The 25,340-nt window shown below is 41.5% G+C and overlaps 1 protein-coding gene across 5 annotated transcripts in view; it reads left to right on the top strand.

Annotated features, from left to right (window-relative positions):
• Window positions 1-25,340, top strand: part of RARB (retinoic acid receptor beta) — a 327,800-nt gene that overhangs the window by 276,875 nt on the left and 25,585 nt on the right. For all 5 annotated transcript variants that reach the window (XM_071735483.1, XM_071735484.1, XM_071735486.1 and 2 more), the window contains one exon: window positions 3,985-4,126. In XM_071735483.1, the coding sequence (XP_071591584.1) occupies window positions 3,985-4,126 (142 nt within the window). The remainder of the gene's footprint in view (window positions 1-3,984; window positions 4,127-25,340) is intronic.

The following is a 25,340-nucleotide window of genomic DNA, read 5'->3' as shown; positions in this document are numbered from 1 at the left end:
GGAATATTAGAGCAAGTTACTGTTCCTGGTAGGTTTTCAGTAGCTTCCTCTACTTTAAATTCAGGTACTTTGTAGGTGCTATCAAAACCAGTTATGTATGACAGTAATGCTTTGTGTCTCCCAGAATGTTGTTTTTTTTTATTATATTCATAAGGCATTTTCAATTACAAAGAAAGGATTATTTGTGCTTGTTTTTGGCACAGGAGTGTCATCTCAGCTGCCATCATAGGGTGGTAATTTGGATGGGATGGTAAAATACTTGCATAAAAAATTGCTCATGTCAATATTCAGGCAGACTCCTTTTGAGGTGAATGTATTACAGTAAGATGAAGTCAATTAATTTGTAAGCAGTGGTGATTTGCTGTCTCTGAAGTTCCTGACAACTTCTTAAGGTTAGGTCACATTTGTATTTTCTTCATTTTTGAATAAACTGTTGGAGTTGTGAGGTCAGATGGAAGTCATTTGAGAAAAAGCACTTGGAGGTAAACTAGGCTTGCTTCTAACTTTACTATTTATAGTAAACAGGCTGTTGTGTTATACCTGTGCTATCTGGAACCCAGCCTTGGCATGGTTTTAGTGTGCTTTTTAACCCAGCAGCAAGCACCCAACTCTGCCCATCTCCATATCCTGCACGGTTTTCTCTCTCTGGTAACCTAAGCAGGTGAGGTCCAACCACATTCAGAGGCATAAAGACAGGATGCTGTCTATTTTTTTAAGCCCAGTGTCAGATTTGGGAAATGTTTCTGGGCATGACCTTGCTGGCCTTGCCTCCTAAAATTAGGAGGATGCACAATGTGAGACTTGTGGGTGGGGAAACTGCCCCCCAGCATGCAGCAAGTGCCTCTCACCCATCAGTGCTTGAACCCCTGTCACAGTTTGGGGGCTGCATGCAGAGAAATGAAGTAATATTTATAATCTGGGCATTTTTCTTAAAGCCTATCCAGAGGGAATATTAAAGATCAAATCTTTTCAGGTATGTATTGCAGATTGTTTGCCACAAATATTAGTAGAAATTATATCCTAGTGTTTTCTTAGAGAACAGAACTTGGGGCTTGGGCACTAGCTCAGTGCTGCTGAGGAAAAGATCCTTGGTTTTGAGCAGGCCCACGCTAACTTTTTTTCAGCTGAACATGTCACATAAACAAGTTAATTTTTCTTTCTGTTTTGTGAACAACTCCAGGAAGAAAATCAAATTAAAGGTGTTAAAAAAAATAATTTGTAAAACAACAGTCTAAGTTTCCACAATTAATACCCTTGTCTATGCCTTTCACTCTTTGTAGGACATTGCCTGGGGAGGTTAAGCTGTTGAAGAAACTGAGAAACTGTCTTTTATTTCAACCTGGAGATCTGGTTTTTCTGAGTTTGTTTTTCTTAAGCCTTTTATACTTGCTATGAGTACATGAATGCTTTACATTTGCTGTCTGCAGAAGTCAGATGACCTCATTTCTGTTGGGCTGTGTGGACAGCTTTGAATGGTGAGGACTGAGATAGCCTCCTCTGCATCCATTACTGATGGGCTGTAGTTAAACCTTAGGTTAAAAGGATGCAGAAGCTGCATCTAAATATCAGAACTGCTCAATCACTGGTAGTGATTGTCACTACCAGTCCCAGTAGTCACTGGCTATATTTTGGTGAAGTACAGGTATATTTGGAAGAGGCTGTTTCCCCTTTTCTCTGTGTTGGGTAACACTTTTGAAGTTCATACTTTGTTTTAGGTAATGCCTGTGTTAGTGAATCAGAGGTCTCTTGGGCATGGATGCACTGCATGCCCCAAAGCATGTGCAGGCGAAGAGGAGGCTTTGGGGACTATCTTTTTTTTTTCTAAATTGTTTCTAAATTTTTCTAGTTGTTCAACATCAGGAGACAGTTGCTGCATGAGAGGGTCTTTTTTTTTCATTTGGGCCATTTTGTTACCTACCCTGTCAAGCTGGTGGTAGGAAAGTTATTCCATTGGTGACTGTGGGAGTTGATTTATATGCAGCACTGGGTTAAGCTGGGGTGGCTACAGGGGGACCTACCAGTCTTGGCTTCCTCTACCTTTTTCCAACTAAAAAGTGGAGATCCTATGAGCCATATAGAGAACCTTGAACCAGCACAGCTCACGCTTTCTTTCTATTGAATTAAACCACAGTAGTTGCCATGGACTTCTCACAGTTCTAGTTAGCATCCTCAACAGTTACTGTAGAGCTGGGCATCACAATTAGGGAAATATCAAAGCAAGAAAGTAGTACGTGAATGTTAACGTAAATTTTTTTCTTAACAAATAAACAAGTGTTGATGTGTGCATATCAAGTACAAGTGCTGATGTGTACAAATGTATACATGCTTGCCATACTCTTTATTGTAAAAATTTCGAGCAATGTTGATGATCAAAAGTGCAGAATATGAAACAGCAGCATTATTGATAACTTAAAAGGTTTTGGTTGTCTAAACAAATAGCTTTAAATTCTTCTTCTGTGTCCAGTAGCTTAAGGAAAATAAGTGAAGAGTTTTTATTTACCTCTTTGATAGTAGTATTAAGTATCTTCTAAATCAGAGGAGCTAAGTTCAGGATTCGGCTTGCCCGTGCAAGAGCTGGAGAGCACTAACGCCAGTGGTGATGGGATTAAGGAGACATTTTTCAGTTCTGACTGAATTTGAGGTATTTTCATAACATTGGCATCTATAGCATGTTGGGTGTGCAAGGAATTTATGACCAGCCCTTACTGACTGTGCCTTCCCTACCACTCCCCGATCATATGGCCAGAAACTCTCCCAGTTCACTCTGCAAGAGCTACTCTCATATCTTGGTGAGTGCTTCTAGGAGAGCCAATTTTACACCTTACCAGGATTGCATCTGCAGATAAATGTATTGTGGGCATGGAGCTATCCTCTGTAGCATCAAGTTTACCACTTCCCTGTAGGGTATAAATGGGTGGCCAGTTGAAGAGTTTTAACCTCTCCAGCCCTCCAACAGATACTAAATTGCTAACTGTTCTTCCATAATGCTGTGATGTCGACTGAAATTTGACCCTGGTGCTTGCTGAAACGATTTTCAAAATCTGAGTGAGAAGGTTAAATAGTGCTGTCAAATTTCCAAATGTCTGGTGCAGAAATACTTTCGCTGAATATCTGTGGGTTGAGCTCTGAAATGCTTAAAGTAATCCTCTTTTTTTATTCTTCATTATTATATGATATTATCTAAAGCTTCGGTCTTAGTGGAGATAAAGAACTTGGGTTTTGCCTTTTTTTTCCATGCCAGCTAACCTTGCTATTTATGGCTGCTTTTCTCTCTTGCTGAAGGAGTCATCCAGTCAAATGGTGTTCCTTAAGTACAAACCAGACCTCTAGTTCTCTCTAATTTCTGTTCAAGATCATTGTAATTACTTGATTATTTTCACAGCTGTATCTGAATAAGAAAAAAAATGCTGTAATTGGCAACTTTTACAAGTTCACGACTCAATAACCTGATGCTGGAACTCTTCCACCTGTAGAAGCCTCATTAACTGCTGTAGGAGTTCCAGCAGCTACGAGATCTGGGTTTCAAATTATTTCTCATTTTACACGCAGCCATCAAACTAGAGAAACTCTGCAGTAACAAAAATAGATGGGATCTTTAGGCTCAGAGAGGCTGTTGGTTGTTGGATGAGTGCTTGACTTCTGAGTGGATCTGTTAGGAAAGCTGCTGTTTACCCAACTCACTGCTACATCCTTAAGCCCAAACCATTTTTATTTGAGCTGTTTCTAAAATCTAGGACTTGCTTCCTGAATGCTATTACTAGATTTAGTTTTGTTTATTTGACCTTTTTTAATTAGCTTTTATTTAAGAGATGACTCTTACGTTGCAAAAAACAGTAGTAAATTATAAGAAGACCGAGTCTTTAAAGATGTCATACTCCAGCCATAACTTAACTTTATTTTGTTATTTTCAAGCAATGTTAGTGCCTGACTCTAAGGGTTATGGGAAGCTCAAGAGTTTATTTGATCTTTTTTTCTTTATTTCAGGGCTTTTTCCGCAGAAGTATCCAGAAGAACATGGTTTACACATGTCACAGAGATAAAAACTGTGTTATCAATAAAGTTACCAGAAATCGCTGCCAGTACTGCAGACTACAGAAGTGCTTTGAAGTGGGAATGTCCAAAGAATGTAAGTTGTCTTCAGAAAGAATTTTTTTTTTTGGTCATAGCCTATGTATATATGGTATTCCTAGGGGAAGAAAAATAGTATGTGATTATATGATTGAAGCCAGTATATGCATTTATACATGCAAAAAGGGCTACGAATTTTACACACAACTTCAGACCTGTACTTTGCAACCAAAATGTGGTCAGTTAAGGACCCTTGAGTGCAACATGCTGCCTGTGTGACATGGCCACCCTGTATGAATGTGAGAACTCCCAAGTGGGTAATTTTGCCAGGTTTTCTACAAGAACAAAAGCAGAGGTAACTTGCCTGAAGACAGGATTAACTCCCTGCTGCCCTAGAAATGGCTTCCTGGGGGCAAGGGCATAAGGGCAACAGCACCGGTCTTCTCAAGCTTGGTTCTTGACCCCTCTCTGCCCTGCAGCTCATGGCTTTCCTGGGATTGGTGTCAGCCCAGGCTGTCATTTCAGACGGGCTTCCTGATGGTGCAGCAGGCAACAGACTTCTTTAGCCTTGCACCTTCTCCCTTGTGTCAATGCAGGTGCTCATGTCAGAGGTTCTTCTTTCAGCAGTAGCATCAGTTTGTTCCATTTTACAGAGCTGGTGCTACAGTGGCTTTGAGTCTTGGTTGAAGCCTCTTTGAAGGGCAAAACAAGCTGGCAAATCCTCTTCTCAACCTGCAAAGCTAATAAACCTAACTAGGTAAAAATGCTGTCAGTTGCACGAAAAAAGAACAAACAAATCAACAACCAAAGTATTTTCTTCCCCTTTCTTTTCTAGAAATCTCTAGTTTGCCCTTTAAATTAACATTTAAAATATTTAGGTAGAGATAAGTGTATTTTCTCTTTTTCCAGCTTATCGGTGTCCCTGTGAAGCATGAAAATTTACCTAAAAAGCCATTCTCAAATCCCAAGGGGGTAATGCTATTAAAACATCCTCATGTTTATTGGAGTGATTACAGGAACAACAACAAAAAATGTCTTTGGTGTAGTGATTTGTTTGATTGCTGAGGGTTTTACTTTGATCAGTGATCATCCTGATACCAGTAGGTTAATTCCAGTAATAAATTCTACAAAAATTTCCATTTTGTGCATAAGAGAGAGGAGAAAACTGCCCAACATCACTTCTTTCATTCACCCACAGGAAATCCTTGGAGAGATTATAAGACCAGAGGAAAAAAAATTGACACTGATGAGACATTTATGACTGAGCTGTGACTTAAATCAGTTCTCATCCTCAGCATTTCTCCTTCCTGAATGGCATAGGATTTTCCAGTACTTCCCTGCTCTGTACTTGGGCAGGAGTCGAAGGGATTCCGAAGTCACACTGGTCCCTCCCAGATGTACCTCTCTTTTTCTCTCCCACCCTTTCCTTCATCTCCTCTCAGAGGAGAAGTGCTGAGGAGCAGAGAAAGAACTGGATGTATCTTTATAACCACTTTGCAGTGTTTCAAATTCCTTTCTGTAGAAATCTGAATTTGTGCTTATTGAAAAAGGCCAACATGAAGTTTAAAGCAACTGGGGGAGCAAGGAGGTCTTAGGATTTCCATTATTTCACTGTCCTTTCCAGTTTTTTTAGTTTTCTTGTGTGCCTGAAGTGCACTTATCTACACTTAGGTGTAGATTTACTGGAGTGAAGACCACAGTAGGAGTAAAGGAGAAGGTAGGATAAATACAAAGATGCACAAAGATGTAAGATTGAATGAGGAGGATTTTATTTATAGGTATTTGATGACATATATATATGTGCACATAAAATTTTTTTCCTTGATAAAAGCAGTATGAAGCTATTTGGAGAGGAAGGGAAAACACTTTTTATCACCTGGGGGCTTCTTGGTCTTGAATTCTGAAGGATTTTATTGCTGACGTGAAGTAACTAATCTTATTAAATGCTTCAACGTCACATCAGACTAGGTTTTGGAAATACCAACAGTATTTCTAACATGTTAACCAAACTTATTTAGGCTAAAGTATAAAGACTTACTGCCTTTCAGGTGATGGATTGTTTTCTCCCACAGGATAGCTGGAGCTTTGCCAGCAAGAATTAATGTTTGGTTCTGCCTGCTTCTGCGGGTGATCTGAGTAAAATTGCCCTTTGGCAGTTGCTTTTATCTCAAACCACTACAGGCATTGAAAGGGGGATAGCAGGTTGGAGGGGGAACAGAGGATCCCAGGGAGAAGTGAGGGATGTCCTGTGGCTCCATTTCTGTAGAAGGTGTTTGCAAAGGAATAGAGAAGTTATTTTAAATGTCATCAGTTTGAAGGCAGTGTGTCTTGTCCTCTGGGTTTAAGAACTAAGTCTGAAGTCACTGTGTGTTATCCCTTCATAAACAGGAGCGTTTCATCTCTTAAGAGATTTGAGAAACTATTTTCTTGTCTGACCTTCTTTCATACATGTCTCCAGGTTTCAGCTATGTTTCTTTAGAAGTTTATGTAAACAAAGGCACATTTTGTCAGTGGGCTTTTTTCTTAACCCGATAGATTTTTCTCTTTTCCCCCAGTACCTTATTCACATTCTGTTTTTCTATCTTTTTACACTTCTGTTACCTTGTAATGTAAAGGCCATGAACAAAGGACAGAATGAAGTATCAGAGAAATCTCATAGGGAAACAAGCCTACAATGCTCAAACCAGTCCTAATCACGGTGAGCAGCTGCAAATAGGAACCCCAAGGTCTGTTCCCAGGAGCTAAGGAGGAATACATGCAGAGTTTCAGCATACAGAATAATCTGTGCTTAAATGCTCCAGTCCTGTGTTTATTTGTTCTGCCTTTAAAGGACATGCAAAAGTAGTTGCATATGTGACTCCTTTTGAGCTTCATAAGCATTGCACGCAAACATCAGAGATGAGAACTGGCAGCCCAGCCAGTGTGATAAGTAAGGTTTTAAAAATGGAGATAGAGTGCTCTGGGATAGAAGAGGTATTGAGCTTTTCTTCTATGGTTTTATCTTGTTTCAGGGAGATGATGAAGGAATGCAGCAAATTTGCATTTCCTTATAGGTTGTTTTGTTGGTTCAGGGGGAAAAAAAGTTATCTTCTTAGACACAATGTTAGTTCCCAGATCTGATCAGGAGAGGTCAATAACAAGTCTGCCTCCAGGGCAGGAGTGGAGCTATTTGCCTTGTGATAGTATCTGCAGGACCTGCTGAAACTGGATCCCACCGGTGTCCCGACCGCCTTTCCTTCTGCTGTCAGCGTTGCAAAAATCTTCTGCTCCCAATAGTCAAGACAAAGGGTGTGAGGGGGAACCACTTGGTGATGACTGTCTAATCATCCCAAAGCAGAGCAAAACACAGTTTGAAATTAAGCCTTGCTCTCTTTCCTCAAATCCCCCTCTTACAGAAAAACTCCTGAGCTCGTGTCTCTGCAACCTGAGCTGCAGGTCTTGACAGCCCGGAGCCAGCCCCTCTTACCAGGACTGCATCCGGGTTTGGGTTTGCTCTGTGGCCATCCCATGGGGTTCATGTGTGGGTGCTCAGGAGAGTGTAGATGCAGCTGAGATTCTGATCCCCGTTTCTGTCCCTCCTAACTTTCCAGACTGTTGATTTTGTTAATGAAGATGTAGAAACGAAATGATGATTACACAGGATTATTTTATTTTCTTTTTTATTTTCTTTCTGCTGCTGCTGAAGTGGGATGGCTACTAAGGCTGACAGTGGCTCATTATGTGACAGAGAGCCTTAGGAAACTAACCTTTGCCCTCCTATTACGTGATCCCTAAGCTGATGTTGAAGCACCATCCTCCTTGGCCTGACCCCAGGTGTCAACAAGAAGCACACTGTTGCTGGGATGCCAGGATCTGGGTCCTCAGGAGCTGGCGCGGGGTCACGCGTACGGCGCGGCCGCCCGCAATTAAGGGAACTGGCAGGGAGCTGGGCCAAACTCTGGAGCAATAATGGACTCTTTCAAGCAGGGGGCTGTAACTTATGCTTTGTAAGGTGAAGCCTGCCCTTAAAGAAAACCTAAACTGGGCTTATTGCAGGGTACAAGAGGGAAGAAAACGGAGCTCCCTTCTGCCGCAGTTGCTCGGCTTCGCCCGGCAGCTCTTCCACTTCCATCTGCTTTTATAAGATTTGCAGGCTGCAAGGGCTGTCACTGTGCTTGATGACCCTTGGGGTCCCCCTCAGACATGCACTCAGCCCATATACTGGGGTGTGCTGCAGAGAAACCCTCAGTACTGGCATAAACTTTGTCTGCAGTGAGCTCTAATAGTGTTCATAAAGGCACAGAATTATTGTTCCAGATTGCTTCAGTGCACTGAAGCAATGTTCAGATTTGTAAAATCTGCTTACAATTAACCTCCCTGGAGGGGAGGGAAGGAGGAAGGGAGGGAATGCAGGGGAATTACCGTGAAGTGGAGAGAATCCAGTTTTTGTGCTCTGTATTTGTTTTTGTTGGGTTTTTTTTTTTCAAACTTGCACAGAAATGTCTGTTACTCTGTCAAGAATTCAGTCTTACAGTGTTAAAATGTTCATGCTTCTCAGAACGGTTACGTTCTGCTGATGAACAAAAGAATTAATTGATTTACTTATTTTAATTCTGTTTCAAGTTGGCAAGCAGGAAGCATCAACTTGAAGAGCTGTCCTGTTTGTATTTTTTTTTTTACTTCTGTTTAAATTTCTTCCAGACTCCGTATTGAAGCACGATTCCACCTCCAGTGAGTGGTGGAGTGTGCATAGTTGCATTTGAGAAGTTCATGCAGATTCCACTGATGTAATTTTAAAGTGAATAATTAGAATGCATGAAATGTTTGTTTAGACTTTTAGTCACAGCTAAAGTGTGGTTTTATTCTTTCTAGCCAGCAAAAAGCACTGGATTTAAGAATTGCTTCTGCTTTGCTACGGGCTAGATTTTTAACTAGATGCCTAAATACCACACAGTGGCTGGGGGCTTTTTCAAAAATTCCAGCATGGTTGCCTTGCCTGCTGACTCCTGACTTGCCTTGCTTTCTCGAGAGGCACGAGCTAAATATCAGAGTAGAAATCACAAAACCCCAATTCTGTTCTGAGATTAATTCTTCTCTCTAAACACTACAAGCTGATTAGACTAGTGGAGAGGTGAAAATGGTGAGTCTTTTTACAGGGTCTGGGAGACCTTGTATTGTAAGTGCCATGAAGGTGAAAGATGTAAACTGTGAAAACAGCAATGAAATTAATAATTTGAGTATATAGATAGAGGAGAAACCATGTCTAGGCCATACAGATCTCTATTTTTTTTCCCTTTTGTTCATTAAGGTTGGGTGATTTTTAGTTGCTATTCAGATAGGAATACTTGTATTTATTCTTTCAGACTGAAAAACTGGGAATTTTTAGAAGTTAACACCAAACACTCATTATCACTGATGGGGAGATTTTTTTAAGATGAGAGTGAAGCCAACATGAAGCATCTTCCTGCTACAGAACCCACAGTGCTCAGCTGTCAGCCTGTCCTCTGACAGAAATAATGCACACTTTGTTATGCTGGGTGGCTGAAAATGATTTATATACAATTAAAATTCTCTTGTAGAGAACTACTTGCAGAGTTCTACTTGTTGCCCATTGTTTCCCATGGTTAAACAAACATCTCTTGCTTTTCACATTGATTTGGTGCCTTCAAAGGAGCAGATCCGCTTTTCTCCTTTTTGGGGTCTTCCTCTTTTGTGTTTTAAGCATTCCCCCTGATTTTGCATAGCTTTCACTTGCCAGCTTTTATGTTTAGAAGAGCAACTTAGATTGAATGTTATTATTCATAATTTACTCTATGTTCTGTGAAGATGGTTATGTAATAGCAGTAATTGCATCAACTCACCTAATGAGCTTTCCCTCCAGTGCCATGTACAGCAGATTAATAGCCCATGAATTCATTTGCAGCTCGTTGTGTTTCAGAAAAGTATTTCAGGCAGCAATTAATAAACTGCTAAAGAAAATAACATTAAAAATGATTTTTTTTTATTATGTTAACTCTCCAGCTGAACAATTTATTGGCACCTTTCAAGATGTGGCTAAGTAAATTCTCTCCCAGTTCCTCAAGCAGAGCGTGATTAGTGAACCCTGCTCAGCTCAAGACTGTTTGGTAATTAGTCTGATCTTTATATCCTAAAATGTTAGGGGAAAGTATGAATAACGTCTGAGGTTCTATTTTTCTTCTGTTCATTATTGCCTTTCAGGCATTACGCAAATAGCTGTAACTTTAAACCATAACATGCTAGTGCTGCAATTCCCCCATTCCCCCCCCTCCTCTTCTTGCACTGAAGACCCATAATTGTGTAAGCTAAGAATTGAAGACCCTGGTCAATAAACAACCCCTGGCACTGTTTCTGTGCTGCTTGTTGTTGACTCCAGCATCCCGTACCTCCCAAGTAGTGGGACTGAGCCCAAGAGCAGGGACCCAGGGAGGGTCAGGGGGTGCTGCTGCCTTGTGGGAGGATAAGGCAGGGGTTGAACGCCACTGAGGAGGGAGATGCCAGGAGAAAGGCATGGAGAAGGAAGAGGGAGCAGTGTTTTGCAGCATAAAAGGAAATGAAGTAATTGAACCCAATGGGAGAAGAGCAACAAGTGAGATGCCAGGGCTGCGGCCACCTCGGTGGGGAAAGTGCCTGGGGAAGTGAGGAGACACAATTACATGTCTCCAATCTTGCTAGACTGCCCTAGAGTTACTCTTTCTGTGTTTGTTTTTCTTATTTATTTAATTGAATATGAAGTTTTTAATGTTTTAACTTGTTTTAAAGTTTTCAAAAGAAAAACCACCCATCTGCATCCCTCCCCCATCAAAAAAAAACACTAGGCCCTGACTTGCCTTTATATTTTAAAACTTTTCCCCCCATTTTGGGCTCCTGAGGACTGAGTAAGCATAAAGGGAATTCCTTCAATAAGCTCATACAGAGATTGATTGCATGTCCTCAGCTGGAAGTTACATTAAGACTTATTCACTAAGGTATAGCTACTGTGGTGGACTTTTCATCGCTCTCTGCTGTCTCTATGACAACATGGATCCTGGCAGAAGTGACCAGGCCTCATCTGTTCTCTGCAGTCTTTGTCTCTATCTCTCAGTCCTAGTCTTCGGTGACTGTGAATGTGTGCCATTCTTACATTTTTTGATTAAAAAGTTGTTTTACTAAAGTTGTAACACTTCTGAAGATGTTACGCTAATCATTTGTACTGCAGTACCTGACCATGCTCTGAAAGAGACGTTCTTTAAGACAGGAAAAAGTGTCAATTAGATATTAGTGGACTTTCTAATCACCTCTTGATCTTGTTCTGTGGAAGAAATTTAGCTGGTGAAACTCAGAGTTAACTACAGCCAGTGAGAAATGCAGTACAAATACTGTCTAAAATCTACACTTGCAGCACAGCCCAGAGATGTACATGTTACAGTTCAGTGGCTCTGGCAAAGTCTTCAGACTTGATTGAACCCCTTTCTTACTTTAAGGGAATACATTTCAGCAGAGCCTATGGAGCAGCTAAACTCCCTCTGATGAAATGTACTCCCTTTTCTGTGGCCATCCTCATGTGGGCCACCTCCCCTGGAGGTCCAGCTCTTCCATGAGTACAGTTAGTGGCACTGACTCAGACAGTTTCCCTGTAAAAGGTGCTTTGGGTGGATATTTCTTACAGAGACTCTTCTTAACATGGATCTAGTTGTTTCTGTGGCCTTTCTGTTATTTCTTGCTCCCTGCTTTGGTTTTGGGGCATCCATGGGAGGAGTTACAGCATTATTCCAGATCCTACATTTAAACACCTTGGCTCTGTGCATTCACACTGCCATTGCAGGTAGCCTTCGTCTCTTCTTGAGTTTAGGATACCAACTGTGTCCCTGGCAGGCAGAATCCTGGGTTATCCATTCTCCCTTATTCCATGCTTGGCAATGATGCTGTCAAAGCAGATGGGAAATCTGGAGGTAGCCTTTCCCTGCCTGGTCCACGCTCTCCAAAGCACAGGGCTGAGGCCATGCTTGCTTGGTCATGCAGACATAACTGCTAAGACCCCAATCCCATGACCTCAAAAGCTTTGTTTCAGGGCTTCCATTCTTCCTTTATGCACTCAGTTCACTGCTTCGTATTCCTCATTTGGATCATTTTCTTGTTCGGGGGCATGGGGCGTCTTTGATGCATCTCTTTCTCCTAATTGCCATTGTGCTGTCTATACTGGTAACTTGTGGTCTGCTATCTTTTTTTCTCCCTTTGAATGCTTTTTTTTTGTTTGTTTTGTTTTGGGATGTTGAATCTGAAGGATGGAGAAATGTTGCTGAGATAAATATCAGTCTGGGAACAAGCAAATTACCAGTGTCCTGGGCTTTGAAGCTAAACATGGCTTACTTAGTTGTCAGGCCAACCTGAAAATGTTATCTACAGTAGCCAGGGTTCATGAGAAATGCAGTAAATTGTTCCCAAGAGTTCTGGGAAGTCTGAACTGCATCAACCCAAAAGTGCCTGAAGGATGTGGTGTCAGAGGAGAATTGGTCCTTCCCCTTAGAAGATACATGTGAGAATGTGTACATCTTTCAGAGGGTTTATATATCTGCAAACTTACTTCTTTGTTTTCCTGGTGATCCCTTTACTGGAGATGGTGTTGGCTAGGACAGGTGCCTCTGCAGAAGGCAAAGAACCAAAGCTCATGCTGGCCTCTCCGTGGAAAGCAACCCCTGTGCTGGTGGTGTGGAAGATAGAAAGCAGGCTCTTGGAAACCAGTAAGCTCTCAAAAACGATTTAGGAGGATCTCTACATAAGTAGATGAGGCTATGGATTTCCCTCTGCTGCTGTCAGGCTCATAAGGCTTGCTTTCATCCACTGCATGAATTGTTATAGCAAAGGGAGTTTTTTATTGCTGTGCCTGAGATAAGCCGGCTGACACGTTGCAGCTCCTCCTGCTAGGATGCTGGCCCTAGGACTGAGCTCTAAAAATAGCCTCATTTTGTTTTTAGTTTGACTTGGTATCACATGCTCAATTTAAAATACATCGGCACAGTTAATCTCCAGTTCTTCATCTCTCATATGAAAAGTGTACAGGATTTTTTTAAAGTTAGATGGCATACAAGCACTAGAAAGAACACCCTTTCTGCCCTCACTTAAATAACACTCTGCTGCTAATGCTATGAAAAGAAAAAAAAAGATTGTAAGGTGTTGGGATTTTTAATTTCCTCTAGCCCAAAGTGAACAGAAACAGTTTTGTCTCACTTTGGTCCAGTACTTGTTCACATGCTTGTGTGTTTCTGAAAGCTCTTAAATTTTTAAATCTAGGTCTTGTGAAAAGTCTGTCAGTCAGACAACAGCTCTGAAAACTGACTTTAACAAGTTGTATCTGAAAGCCCTACAGGTGGTACTTGTGGCTGCTGAGCATTTAATCAGCTGTGCGATGGTTTCTCAGTGCCATGCATCCAAAACCAGTTGTTTATTGTCCATAGAAACAGATTTGGTAGGTGAATGTGAGGAAATTATCTGACTTTCGAAAACGTTTACCTGAATTTCAGAGTTAAAGCTAAGTGGAATTCTCCCTTTCCCCTGGCAAAAAGTGCAACAGAAAGCAAACAGGCTTTTAGTTGGATTACAGGCATGGTTAGTCATCTGACAGACAGTTTTAATGGAGTCAGAAAGACATGCCGGGCAAAACATGCTGACCTACTTTCCTTTCTTTCCTTCTTTTTTTAAACTTTTAAGCAAGTGAAATGTTGATTTTTAAAAAGTTAGATTTTGCTGAAAGAGCTCATTGTGTAATTAATTTATTTACGCTCTTCTTAGGGTACAGTAGATGGTTTTGGCAACGTAATTTCATCAGGTTGGTTTTGTTTCTGGTAGGAAATTGAGTTACATCTGAGAAATCCATGTTCTTCCCCATTTGCAGGAGAAAGCAGTTAGCTTCAAGTTAATGAATGATTTAAATCCAGTTCTCTGAGGGGAGACTTTATAAACCATTTAAAATGACAGACTTAACAACACATATTACATTTGTATCATTTTCAATGCATTATATTTTTTTAAACATTTTTCATCTTTAAACTCGTGCAAAGGGGGTTTGGTGACAGATAGCATCGTGCATTTTGCATTTGACATTGTTTTTTTCCCATGTTATGTAGGTCAATGCTCCATCGTCAGTGTTTTCTTGGAGACAGAACTCAGTGTATTTAAATGTAGGAAAACTCTTAACCATAAAACTTGAGAGCCTGAAGAGAAAGCATTACATTAAATAGGAAAACTTAGCAGTGAGGATGGATTAAAACATCACAAAGAGAAATAGTAAATGGAATGATGCTGAAAGATAAGGGAAAGCTAAAACCATTGCGGGCATCATCACACTCTCTTCTTTAGCAGCAGGCACAAGTGCAATTCATCAAATGGCTCGGCGGTGCCAGGTTACTGCCTCTCTGGCACACAGAGGTGCTTTATTCCCTTGGCAGCAACAGATAGTTTTGGTGAAGAGATGAGCACTCGGTTGAAGGAGCGGGAGAAGTCATCGTTCCTTGACTCATTGGTCGATCCAGAGTCACTGTATTCACCTGCTCTGTCTCCTCTTGTTTCCATCACTCGCAGGGTTCTTGCTGTCAGTCAGCCCTGGTTCAGTGGGTGCTGCTGCAAATCCTTTGCTTCTTCCCATGTTTCCTGAAAAAAAGTTCTGGTTTCCTTTTTTTTTTTTTTTCTTTTATCTCCCAACTAGCTGATTGCACTTTGTGTTACGGAAATAGTAACTCAATGTAAGACAGGTGGGAAAAATGGAAATTGCCAGGAGCTGCAAGAGTGTGGGGGGAGTAGTATCACATTTCAAAAAAATCTACAAGTTACGTGTACTCTTCCAAAGTGTAGTACTTTTACTTGCTTTTTATGTTGTGTATTTTTAAAGGATGTCCCAGTGGTAAAGAAGGAAAATTTTTTTTATTGTTTTAAAAGTAAGTGGGAGTGATTTATTTTTAATACTGAAGGGGGCATTGCACAGGTTTTAGCCAGTTTGTAACCTAGAGGCATCAGTAGAGGAGGCATCAGCCCAGGAAGACAAACCAGCAGTAAGTGGGTGTCCTTACATGATGGGCTGCTGCACCTTGCTGTTCAGCATCCCTGACTGCACTGTAGCTGTGTGAGCTGCTCCTTACATACAAAGGACTATTTTCCCCCTGGTTTTCTTGCCATAGTACATCTTCTGGGTACTGACACAATTCATTTGGATTATAGTGGAGACGCAACAGGGAAGAGCCACTCAAAAAAGTGTCACTTCTGAATTTCATCATGGTGGGTTTTTTTCCTGGTAGGAATTGTTAATACTGGAAGATGAAGCATTAGATTCCGTGAAGCTCGAGTTGGTCTGACAATACTGGTCTGTCTCTGTTGGGTGGGGAGCAGCCAGGGCTCTTGTGTTTCAAAGAAGATGTCTCATGAAGATGGGTGTGGAAGTCCTGATCTCTGTGTTGGTCTCATAGTCCATGTTGTACAGTGCTGTGTTGTCTGGAATACCATTGAGAAGATCTGGGATCAAACCTGTACAGTCCAGATCCCTGTAGCAAGTGATACAGAGAAGTGTTAGTTCGTAAGAGTCTTTTGACAGCATTTTGATTGTCCCTTCCTGAAATTCGGAGAACCTCAAGGCATACTTTTTTTTTTTCTCTTTAGATGCCTCTTCAGGTGAATGCTGCTACTTAATCAGATCTAAATAGAAAAAAAACTTAAATAATGTAAAAGAAGAAGCAAGAGGATAGTTGTCATTGAGTAAAAAAAACCCCGTTGTGTTCAACCCTCTCCCATAACAACATGCATAGTACACAGGGAGAGAATAAGGAGAAATATTTTATGCCTTTAATTCTGCAGAAGGCCTAAGTCCTGCTTATCCTAAAGACAAAGTCAAAGCATTTCCTGGCAACTTTTCCTCTTGTTTTTTAGTCAGTTACAGCTATTTCACATGTTTATTAGAAATATTTTTGTTCTAGAATTTAAGCATAGCAAGGTCTGAACATAAATAAAATCATACAGACACATCGGCTGCCTCTTACAGGGTATACCTTGAGCCCCAGGGGTCTTCTGTCTTGGCTAGGGGGAAGGAATGGAGAGAGAATCCTTTGGTAAATGGACCTTACCAGTAATGGAGCAGGAACATTTCAAAATATTCCCTACAAACCAGGGTGTGGGAATATTAAGGCAATTAAGAGGAATCACTAGATATCCTGTCTTAACAGGTTATTGTATATATTTTTAATGACTATTTAATCTCTGATGCTATGTGAGGGATTAGAAAAGAGGGGGAGTCAGGCCTCTGTCTGTGCATACTTTTATGTTTCCTCTTCACAGAACATTTTCTCTGGGCAAATTGTTTAGCTTGAACTAGTTGGAGGTGTTCCAGCACAACAGAACTTTGCTAGAAAATAACACACTGGGTTGAATCCCAAAATGCAGAGCTGTCAACATTAAGTGGTGTTTAGATGTGCAACATCTCAGGTTGAGTCACGAGGGGGAATGGGAAGAATACTTGTAAGTTGCCATCCTCCACACTGTGTCACCCAGGTGCTGGTAGCCTTGCCTGTGCCATGTCTGCTGCTGGTCAGGGAGCTTCAGCAACTCTGTCAGGAGCTGAATAAAGCTCTGCTTTTGGAAATCCCAGTTTTCAGTCAGTGCATTGTAACCCAGGAACGATATCCTGAGGACCCCATGAAAAGACTTATTTGTGTCTTTCATCAGGCACTTGGAGAAGACCATCCTAACTGGAAGGAGATACCAAACCTGTGCGTGATATGTTCAGGGCCCCGTCCCAAGCTGTTGAAGGACATGAAAGATGTCAGCATCAATGAGATGAGGGTAGAAACCACTAGTAATGCCAGTTAACTGGCATTACTGGTTAGTCATTTGCAACATCAACTGGGAACAACCACCCTCATTTAGTTAAAGACCTTTTCCTGGTGTGTTGAATTCTGCCTCCTTGCCCAGCCCTTGGCTTCCCTTTCAGACGTCATCTCACGTCCGAGTTGCATCCTTTGTTTTCATAGAGAAGTCTGGGAAAACTAGGTCAGTTTATCCAAGTAGAAATTATTATTTTATTGAGTTAACTCTATGATGACCTGCTGCCTGTTTGCCTTCACAAAATGAACTCCCTTGTGTGCAGTAAGTCTTGTGCTGGCAGTTGCAGAGGCCTCAGTAATCACTTTGATTTCAAATCAGCAATAAAAAGGCTGCTTTTTTTAGTATCTTTCTGTTTCCTGGAAACAAATGTCTGTTTCCAGGCATTTTCTGCTTTGCTCTTTGTATGATCACTGCATCAGGCTGGTCTGCTGTAGTGTAGCAGCACTTAATGTAAAAAGGTTATGTGCTGGCTTTACTGGGGTTATTTAAAAGATCTTATGGAGAAATCAGGATTTGATGCTGCTTGACCCTGTCTGGCAGAATTAAGCTCTTTAAGCCAGTCCTGTAGTTACTAGCATGCCTTCTTTTTAAAATAATGTGATCCACTTACTCCTGCTGTTTCAGAACTTAAGTCCCAGACAAGAAAGCAATTTTTTTTTAATGAAAGAGCAGTTGGAATGTATTTTAAAGAACTTCTTTGGCATTGTACATAAAAGATAAAATATATCAAAATAGACAGTCTGATAATTAGGTGCAGGCTTGTGGAGTGATTCATGTCATAACGTGAGTGCTGAAACAGCTGAGGTTGCTGCAGGTGTGTTAAGGGAATTCAACCCCATGATGCTTCTGCCACCACATGAAGCAGGAGTACAGATGTCCAGAGAGACGACGTTATTAGATGAAAAGCAGTATTTCTGTGTGTGAATTATGGATGGAACAGTGTTTATTAAACACACAAGCAACAGCCTTTGTCTCCCAGGCACTTTTTGCTTTGAAGAGCCTTGTTGAAGCCTGCTGCTCTCCCAAGCACTGAACTCCTGGGCATGAGGTAGGGCTTTGACACCTGCAGGTTAAGCCCCACTGAGTTACCCCACGCGAGGGCAGAAAAGGGGCATCCTGCCCGAAGAAGAACCTGGGAGGCAGAGGCATTTCGGGTGCTTCAGCTCACCCATGCAATGTTTCAGGATGGGCAGTGAGATACTAGAGCTGGATGTGAATAAACTTGTTTACCTGTCAGCAGCAGCTTCAGCGGGGCTTTTATGGGAATCCATAAAATCCAGTGGTCTTGCCAGTCCAGCATTCCTGGAGTCTGCCGACTGGCTCGGCTTGGCCTTCCCAGGATCCTGTGATGATAAGAAAAAGAAGTCCCCTCACCTCACTCCTTTCTTTGTCCTCTAAGTTATAGTTTGTGAAAAAGGACCATGTCATCTTAAAAAAAAAAAAAAAAAAAAAAAGTAGTTCACCATGACACCAGATTTTTTATTCTAATTGCTCAGCTTTTGGGAAGGGAGAGGAAGTAAATACTAACATACTACAATGCAGAGAGATGCAGTGATACAGTTGTAGCATGTTATTTACCATTTGATGAAACCTTTCTTTTAGTATTATGCGAAAAGAGCTTTAACGACAGGCAGTGTTAATTAAAAAATAGGACCCAGCTGCAGACCAAGCCCATGGGAAGGTGCACACGCGTGCCCACCAGCAGTGTTGGACCTCACAGTGATAGGAGACCTAAAGAGTGAATTTTTTGGCTGATCTTCTGGTGCTTTTATGCCTGGTAAAGTAATACACTTCTTCTCTTGCTCCCGAGCTGCCTTTCCTGGCTGAGCAGGTCACTCAGGGGCAGCTTGTGGCTGGGAAGGAGAGCCCAGGCAGGGATGTTGAGCCACAGACTCCGTGTGTCCCCTGCCCACCACTTCAGGGCTCAGCCCCGGCATCCTGAGAGGTGGAAAATAACCTCACGATTTTCATTTTTATTTATTTCTTTGTTCATTCAGCAGCAGGAATATCAACAAGCCTTTTAGGCAGGAATTTGTGTAAGCTGGTAACGGTGCGTTTTCCACCGTAGCTTTGCAGGAACAGGTAAACAGTAGCCTGAGCTATTTCTTTCCTTTTATTACCCCTGGCTTAGCGGGAGGCCCGGGCTGCAAGCTGCTGAGGCTGTCACGCAGGCTAACGCTGCACTTCCAGACTACAGCTCCCATCCTTAAAACGCTCTGGGAACAACTGTGAGCTCCAAGTGGCATCTGCGGGAGTCGATGTGTTCTTTGTGCCTGATGAAGTACAACCAAGCAGGGAAGCCTCTTCAGGTGTGTTGTCAGTTGGCAGCTCTCTCGCTAGGTGCACCTTTACACAATTGCACAAGGCACCGAGGAGGTACAAATGTGAAATTTAGCCTTGGGGGCAAAACAAAGGAATGAAACTTAGGTATGGATGTGGTGTTATCCATCTGCAGGTACAGGTATTAGACCCGCTCTCCCACTCCGCCGCGGTACTTTTACACTAATGGGACTCGGCTACGAGTGGTGGGGTAGCACCACTGCATGACAAAAACAGCAGTGGTGATAAGTTGGGGCTGTTATTTTTAATTCTTCGTAAAGCACGGAGAATTGAATGCTGTTTGGCAAAAACCAAACTGCATTCACTGCATGAAACCAGGTGCAGTAAAAGGGAGAAATACAGGTGGCACATTGACTTGGTATTGCACCTCAACTTCTGCTGTTCCTTCTGGGGAGCCATTGCCCTGGGTATTGAGAAGCCATGTGCAGTCAAGGGGAAAGAGTCTTCCAGCTTCCTCCTTTTTTTTTTGTAGCCTTTCAATTCTCTGTCCTGTAAACTAAGTTTTCCTATACATAATCAGAATTTTTCCCATAGCTAAGACTAATTCATTACATTGAGTGGGTGTCCTTCCTACTGCAGACAGTTGTTCTGTTGAAGGAGTCTGTTAATGGTGGTGTCAGGAAAGAGCTTGCAATTTGTCATGGTAGGTAGCTTTCCAGTCAAGTAAAAAGCAAGTCATGATATTTTCCTCTGTGTGTGCTAGGATGAGTAATAAAATAGCCACAGCAGGCTGGAGTGTACGAAGTGCTGCAGTCAGACCAGGCAGCAGGCAGGAATAGAGTGCAGCGTCTGCTCATGGTTTACAGCCATGCACTTCCCAGGACATCCAGTGGTCCTGGATAATTCCCAATGAATTAAACTGATGACTGTGGATAACCCCAGTTTCTCCTGGTTGCCAGGCATCATACTGCCATGACAGTCTCCTAAGAGAACTTAATGTAATATCTGTAGATGAGTAGACTGATTTACCTTTTGGTGACCCTGGAGAGAAAGGTCAGGTTCAGGATATTTTTACCTGTAATGAGTTATCCATAGAGGGGCAGTGTACCAGCTTTCAAGATTGTAGCTCAAAAGGGCAGTTGCTTTGAGGAGGTAGCTCCAAAGGGCACTTGAACAGCTGAAATCAGATGAGACAGATTTAATGGCTTCTTAGTGATTTTTGACTGAAAGTTCAGAGTTTGAAATTTAGGCATTTTATTTCTTTACCCAGCCTATCATAAAACAAATGCACGATAGCTTAATAGAAATTTAATTTCAGGCTAAGTATTTAGAAGTACTTTTCAACTACTATGTCTGCACTTGGTCACTTCAGCTGTAAGGAAGAGAAAGAATAATCACATTGTGTTTGTGGCCTTGTATATTTTTAGCTAATGTGTTAAGACACTGCAATTCCAGAAAAGCCGACCTCATGTTCCCCAGAGTATTTTTGTTTAACCAGCTGCATGCAGAATTTTATCTAGCCTGCCACAAAAGTTCCTAGGAAATCCACTGGGATTTTGGCAGCCAAAACAGTAGATAGTAAGCACAATACTTGGTTTCCCTGAGGGTTTTGGTTTCATGGGGATTCTGCCATAGGCTGGTGCTGGGCAGACGCCCTCCGAGTTTGGGAAACCTTCCCAGATGGGGTGATTGATCCCCAAAGCTCCTTCCCATTCCTGCGCTGAGCAGGGAAGGGATGACTGGCAATACCCACAGGGTGATGCTGTTACTCTGCAAAACTGCTGCAGGTAGCATGGCAGATCTTAATAAAAATTGCAGGTTTTACATTTAGAGTGAGAAAGTGACTGATTTTGTGCAGAATAGTGAGATAGGGCAGGGCATGAACAAGGAGGCAATGACAGATATGTAGATTAATTAAAACGGCAGCACGAGATGCACAGGGACATTATGGGACCTGCCTGTGGAGATGCTCCATCTTGCAGATGGGAATTTCTGGCTATATTAAGTAACTTGAGGTGGTGCCTATGTGACTTGGAAACATATAAAGTGAGTAAATTTTATCTTAGTCAGTGGTAATGGCTAGGTTTATTTCCATTGCAGACATGTTGGTGGGCCTTCATGGGAAGTACCAGTGATTTATTCTGCCTGTAATTGTTAACACTAACAACCTTCAGTGGCTCTTTAAGCATCAGCTGCTAAGAGTATGTGGATTATCCTATTTCACACTGGTAATTAGTTGGTGATGTTAAAGCACTTTGAAATTGGAAATCACAACGCAAATTTAAGCAGTTTATCATTAAGTGCATAATTGTGTCTCTCCGCCAACTTTGATTGCAGTATGTAGGGAGATGGTGAAGGAGACCAAGGAGTGTGCTCTTGGTTTAGCCCTTGGTATAGATGTTGTGGCCTGTGCATCCTGACTGTGCTGCTCCTTGTGTTGTCTCTCCTGCCTGCCCACAACCACCTGGTGCAAAATACTTTTTTTGTAGTTGTGTTCCACATGTTGTCTGTCTTCCTGTTTTTGCAGCCTCTTAATTTCTCATTTGTTCTTGGAACCTTTTTTAGGGGCGGGGGTGTTTTCATTTGTATTTCCAAAGTTTCAATTTTCATACTTTAAACAGTTGCTACTGTGTTTGCTGTGTTCTTCAGAACGTGAACAAGTCCTGAAATACTATTGTTAATACAGAGATAGGCATTAGGGGCATATTCATAACCTGGAAACAGTTTGTGGCCACTTGGGCTTTTTTTCCTGCTGAAGCACTTTGTTGAACATTCTGCAACATTGAAGAGAAATCTACTATTAGGACCAAGGTTTTTTCCCTTTGGCTGTGGTTTTGGGTCTTGGATTGGCAGTTCTAGATATCAGAAGTATGGTAGCGGATGCTTTTTCTTCTGGATGTCTTTAAATCAAAAGGAGGAAAAAAAACCCAACTCCTAAGTGATAGTTAAAGTGAGATAATAAAACTAATAATTTAAAATAATTTTTTTCATAAAGGAGTACTAAATCCATGCCTTTCAGCTGCTTTCAAGGAGTATTTTCTGAGCCTCTTGTTCTGCATTGGCTTGCCAATTTTGGTCGTACATCTGCATTCAGTTAGTATTGTTTTTCTTCTAGAGACTAGAAATTCCTTTTTCACTCATTCCATCTACTAATATTTCAGGGATGTGACAATAGCAGGTGCCAAATTTCATGTAAAAAAAAAAATTTTTCAGGCTGATGGAATCCTTGAAACTGCAGATCAAGTTTCAGGCCAGTTAAATAAAGCTGTAGAGCATCCATTTGTATCATTCATTCATATAATGAAACCTGTTCTTATAATTCAGTTCTTGATGTATTAACCCTGCAGTTATCCTTATACATAAATGGGAGATGTGTTGCTTTCGTCAGTTATAATAGGATATAACCATATAAATCCCCTGTGCATGAATGGAAAAATAGAGGCCCTTAGGCTATAGGTATCAAAGGTCTCCCCTATACTTACAATAGCCTAATAAGGTTATTTTGAAGGCATAGGTAATTACTCATGGACTCCCTATAGCTAGTGATTCATTGTTCACTACTGAAACATTTCTAAATGAATTATGTTTTAAACAAGCAAATCTTTGGCCTTCTCTCTTATGGGGGGGGGGGAAAAAGAGAACTGGAGAGACACAAAATTCCACCATTTTCTGCATTAAAATACACTGCCCGCTAGTTTAAAGGTCCCTGGTATTTGAAGCAATGTAAGTAAGTGTATTATTGTGCTTCTTGCTGGTTTGATTCTGTGAATGTGTATTCCTGTATTTCACATTTTGATGAAAATATTATTATTGTCATTAATTTGATATTTTGAAAAGAATGTGGGTACAGGATCTCAGTGCGATGAATAAAACAGTTGGAGTTAACTGTCCCTAGGGATAGAATCAATCACTGTTGTAGAAGAGGGTGACATTTAAAAAAGAAACTCAGAAGAAAATGTCATGCTTAAAAAATTAGATTTAAACGCACTAGCTCCTGATTGATTTTTATTGCACTCAGATGGATACACTGATTGATTATCAGCCTTACAAACGTTTAGTACCTTTCTCACTTCTCTATAATCAGAATAATCTAATTTTCAATGTCATTTAAGTTAACGTATTCAAGGTTATAATAGATCATATTTCTAATAAAACATAGCAATTATGTAATGAATAATACAAAGCTGCAAGGCAGAGTTCAGATTCACCTTCATCAAAAAAAGAAAAAAAATGCCACCAGTGACTGGAAGAGCCAGCGCACATGAAGGCAGCCTAAAGGATGATGTCCTCTGGATTTGTGGTGTTTTCCCTCATGGTGGAACTGAGGCTCCTGGAGCTCTGGTTGAGGCACATTTGCTGTAGCTGAACGTTATTTCTCAGTAGGAAACCAGGAGCAGAGTTAAATTCTGTAATATACGTGCGTGCTCTGTGCCTGAGGAAAAGTGATAGCATGCCAGGTGCTTATGAAATTTCTTCCATGATTGTTTCTCTTTGCTCCCTGTTAATTTTGGTTCGTGTCTGTAGAAGGATACTATCTCACTTAATCTGAGATGTTTTCTTCTGGCAATTGTACCCGACAGCTGACATGGTTGATTTCTCTGAATCAGCTACAAAATATGCAGTTTTCAACGTGGTTCAGTTTTGTACTTGAAGCCCCTTACATGACTGTGTATTTGTTACTGGCTTTGTCCGTCAGAAACAAAAGGTTTGTGTTTGAAATGTGCTTTGCCTCCAATTGTTCTCCATGTGTCAAAGCTCAGTTTCGGCATGACATTTTTTTTTAAGCTAGTTTCCTGTTCTTTTTAAAGACTGAGCAGTTTTGCCTAAAAGAAAAAAAAATTATCTGGAAATCATGACCTGGGAAAACCAGTCTATTTATAACTGCCTGATGTTCTGCACATTTTAATGCTATGTTTGGCTTGAAGTTGTATTGCTCTTAAAATGTGAACGGGAGTCTTACCATTTTGCATCAGTTTGTCTGTTGTCATTGTGTTGCTTTCAAGACGATTGTTTTCTTCCTTTTCTTACACTGGAGATAGGAAAACCAACCTCCTTGATGTCCCTCATCTCTCAGCCTACGTCCACCAGCTCCTGGTCATGGGGTGTGCAGCTGGGTGCTGGCTTTATCCATGGGGTCAGAGGGCCTGGTTCACCAGCATCAACATCAGGGGTGCTAAGTCACCCTTGGTTCAAGGTTTTCCAAGATTACTGTTGTGAAAGATGTCCTTAGACTGCCAATCCTTACTGTGAGCACAGTTTATTGAAGGGTGATGGGGAGAAGGGTGACGCATGGTGCATGGGGGGCACTTACCCTGATGAATCAAACCTGGCAGTGGCAATAGCTAGAAGGGTTTTCATTTTTTATTGAAATTGCCCACAGCTGCTATCTTCTGCCAGATTTAGAAATTTTTAGCAGCTGCTGCTGGAATTGGAGAAGTCAGAGTGGAAGGAGCTGTGCAAGACATGCAGGTTTACACCCTTGCTGCTGGAAGCCCTGTGTGTGGTGCCAAGCATTGACTCCAGTGCCCATGTCTGTCACCATTTGCCTGTGATGCTGGGCAGGCTGGGCTGCCTGGTGTTCAGCAGAGGATGGATGGCTTCCCAAGGTGCAGGAGAGCAAGCCTCTGCCTGGAGGTGAGATTTGGCAGCTCTGTGGTGGTCCTGCCTCAGAGGACCTCCTTGCAAACAAAAGGAGTCTTTTTGCAAGCTTACCTTGTGCCCAGCGCTGTGCAATTACTGACTTGTTCTGTGTGCTTTATGGTGCTTTTGAGATTTGATAGCTTAACGAGTAACTTCCAAAATATTTAATGACAAGAGAAGTGTGGTTTTACAGGAATGCAAACTAACTGGAAACACTGGTAGCTGTCTCTACAGGAACAAAACCAGTTAACTAGTACACAAAGCTCTTCAAAGGTCAGGGGGATCTCCGAGAGGCAAAACTGCAATGATAGCATTTCAAGACATGAATTTATAGCTGATTAATCATTATAATATATGAAAGGTGCTGTCTAACTATCTTCTGGGCATTTGGGGAAGCAAAGGTTATGCAAGTAATTGGAAATATGGTGTCACAAGCTGCAGATTCTTCTCCCCTGGACACATTTGTGCTACCTTTGACAAAGGGGAATTCGAACACTTACTGTTCCATAATT

The sequence above is a fragment of the Heliangelus exortis genome, chromosome 2 (genome assembly GCF_036169615.1).
Source record: "Heliangelus exortis chromosome 2, bHelExo1.hap1, whole genome shotgun sequence".
Lineage (NCBI taxonomy): Eukaryota > Metazoa > Chordata > Aves > Apodiformes > Trochilidae > Heliangelus > Heliangelus exortis.
The sequence above is the reverse complement of the archived record's forward strand: the minus strand, read 5'-3'. Positions and strand labels throughout refer to the sequence as shown.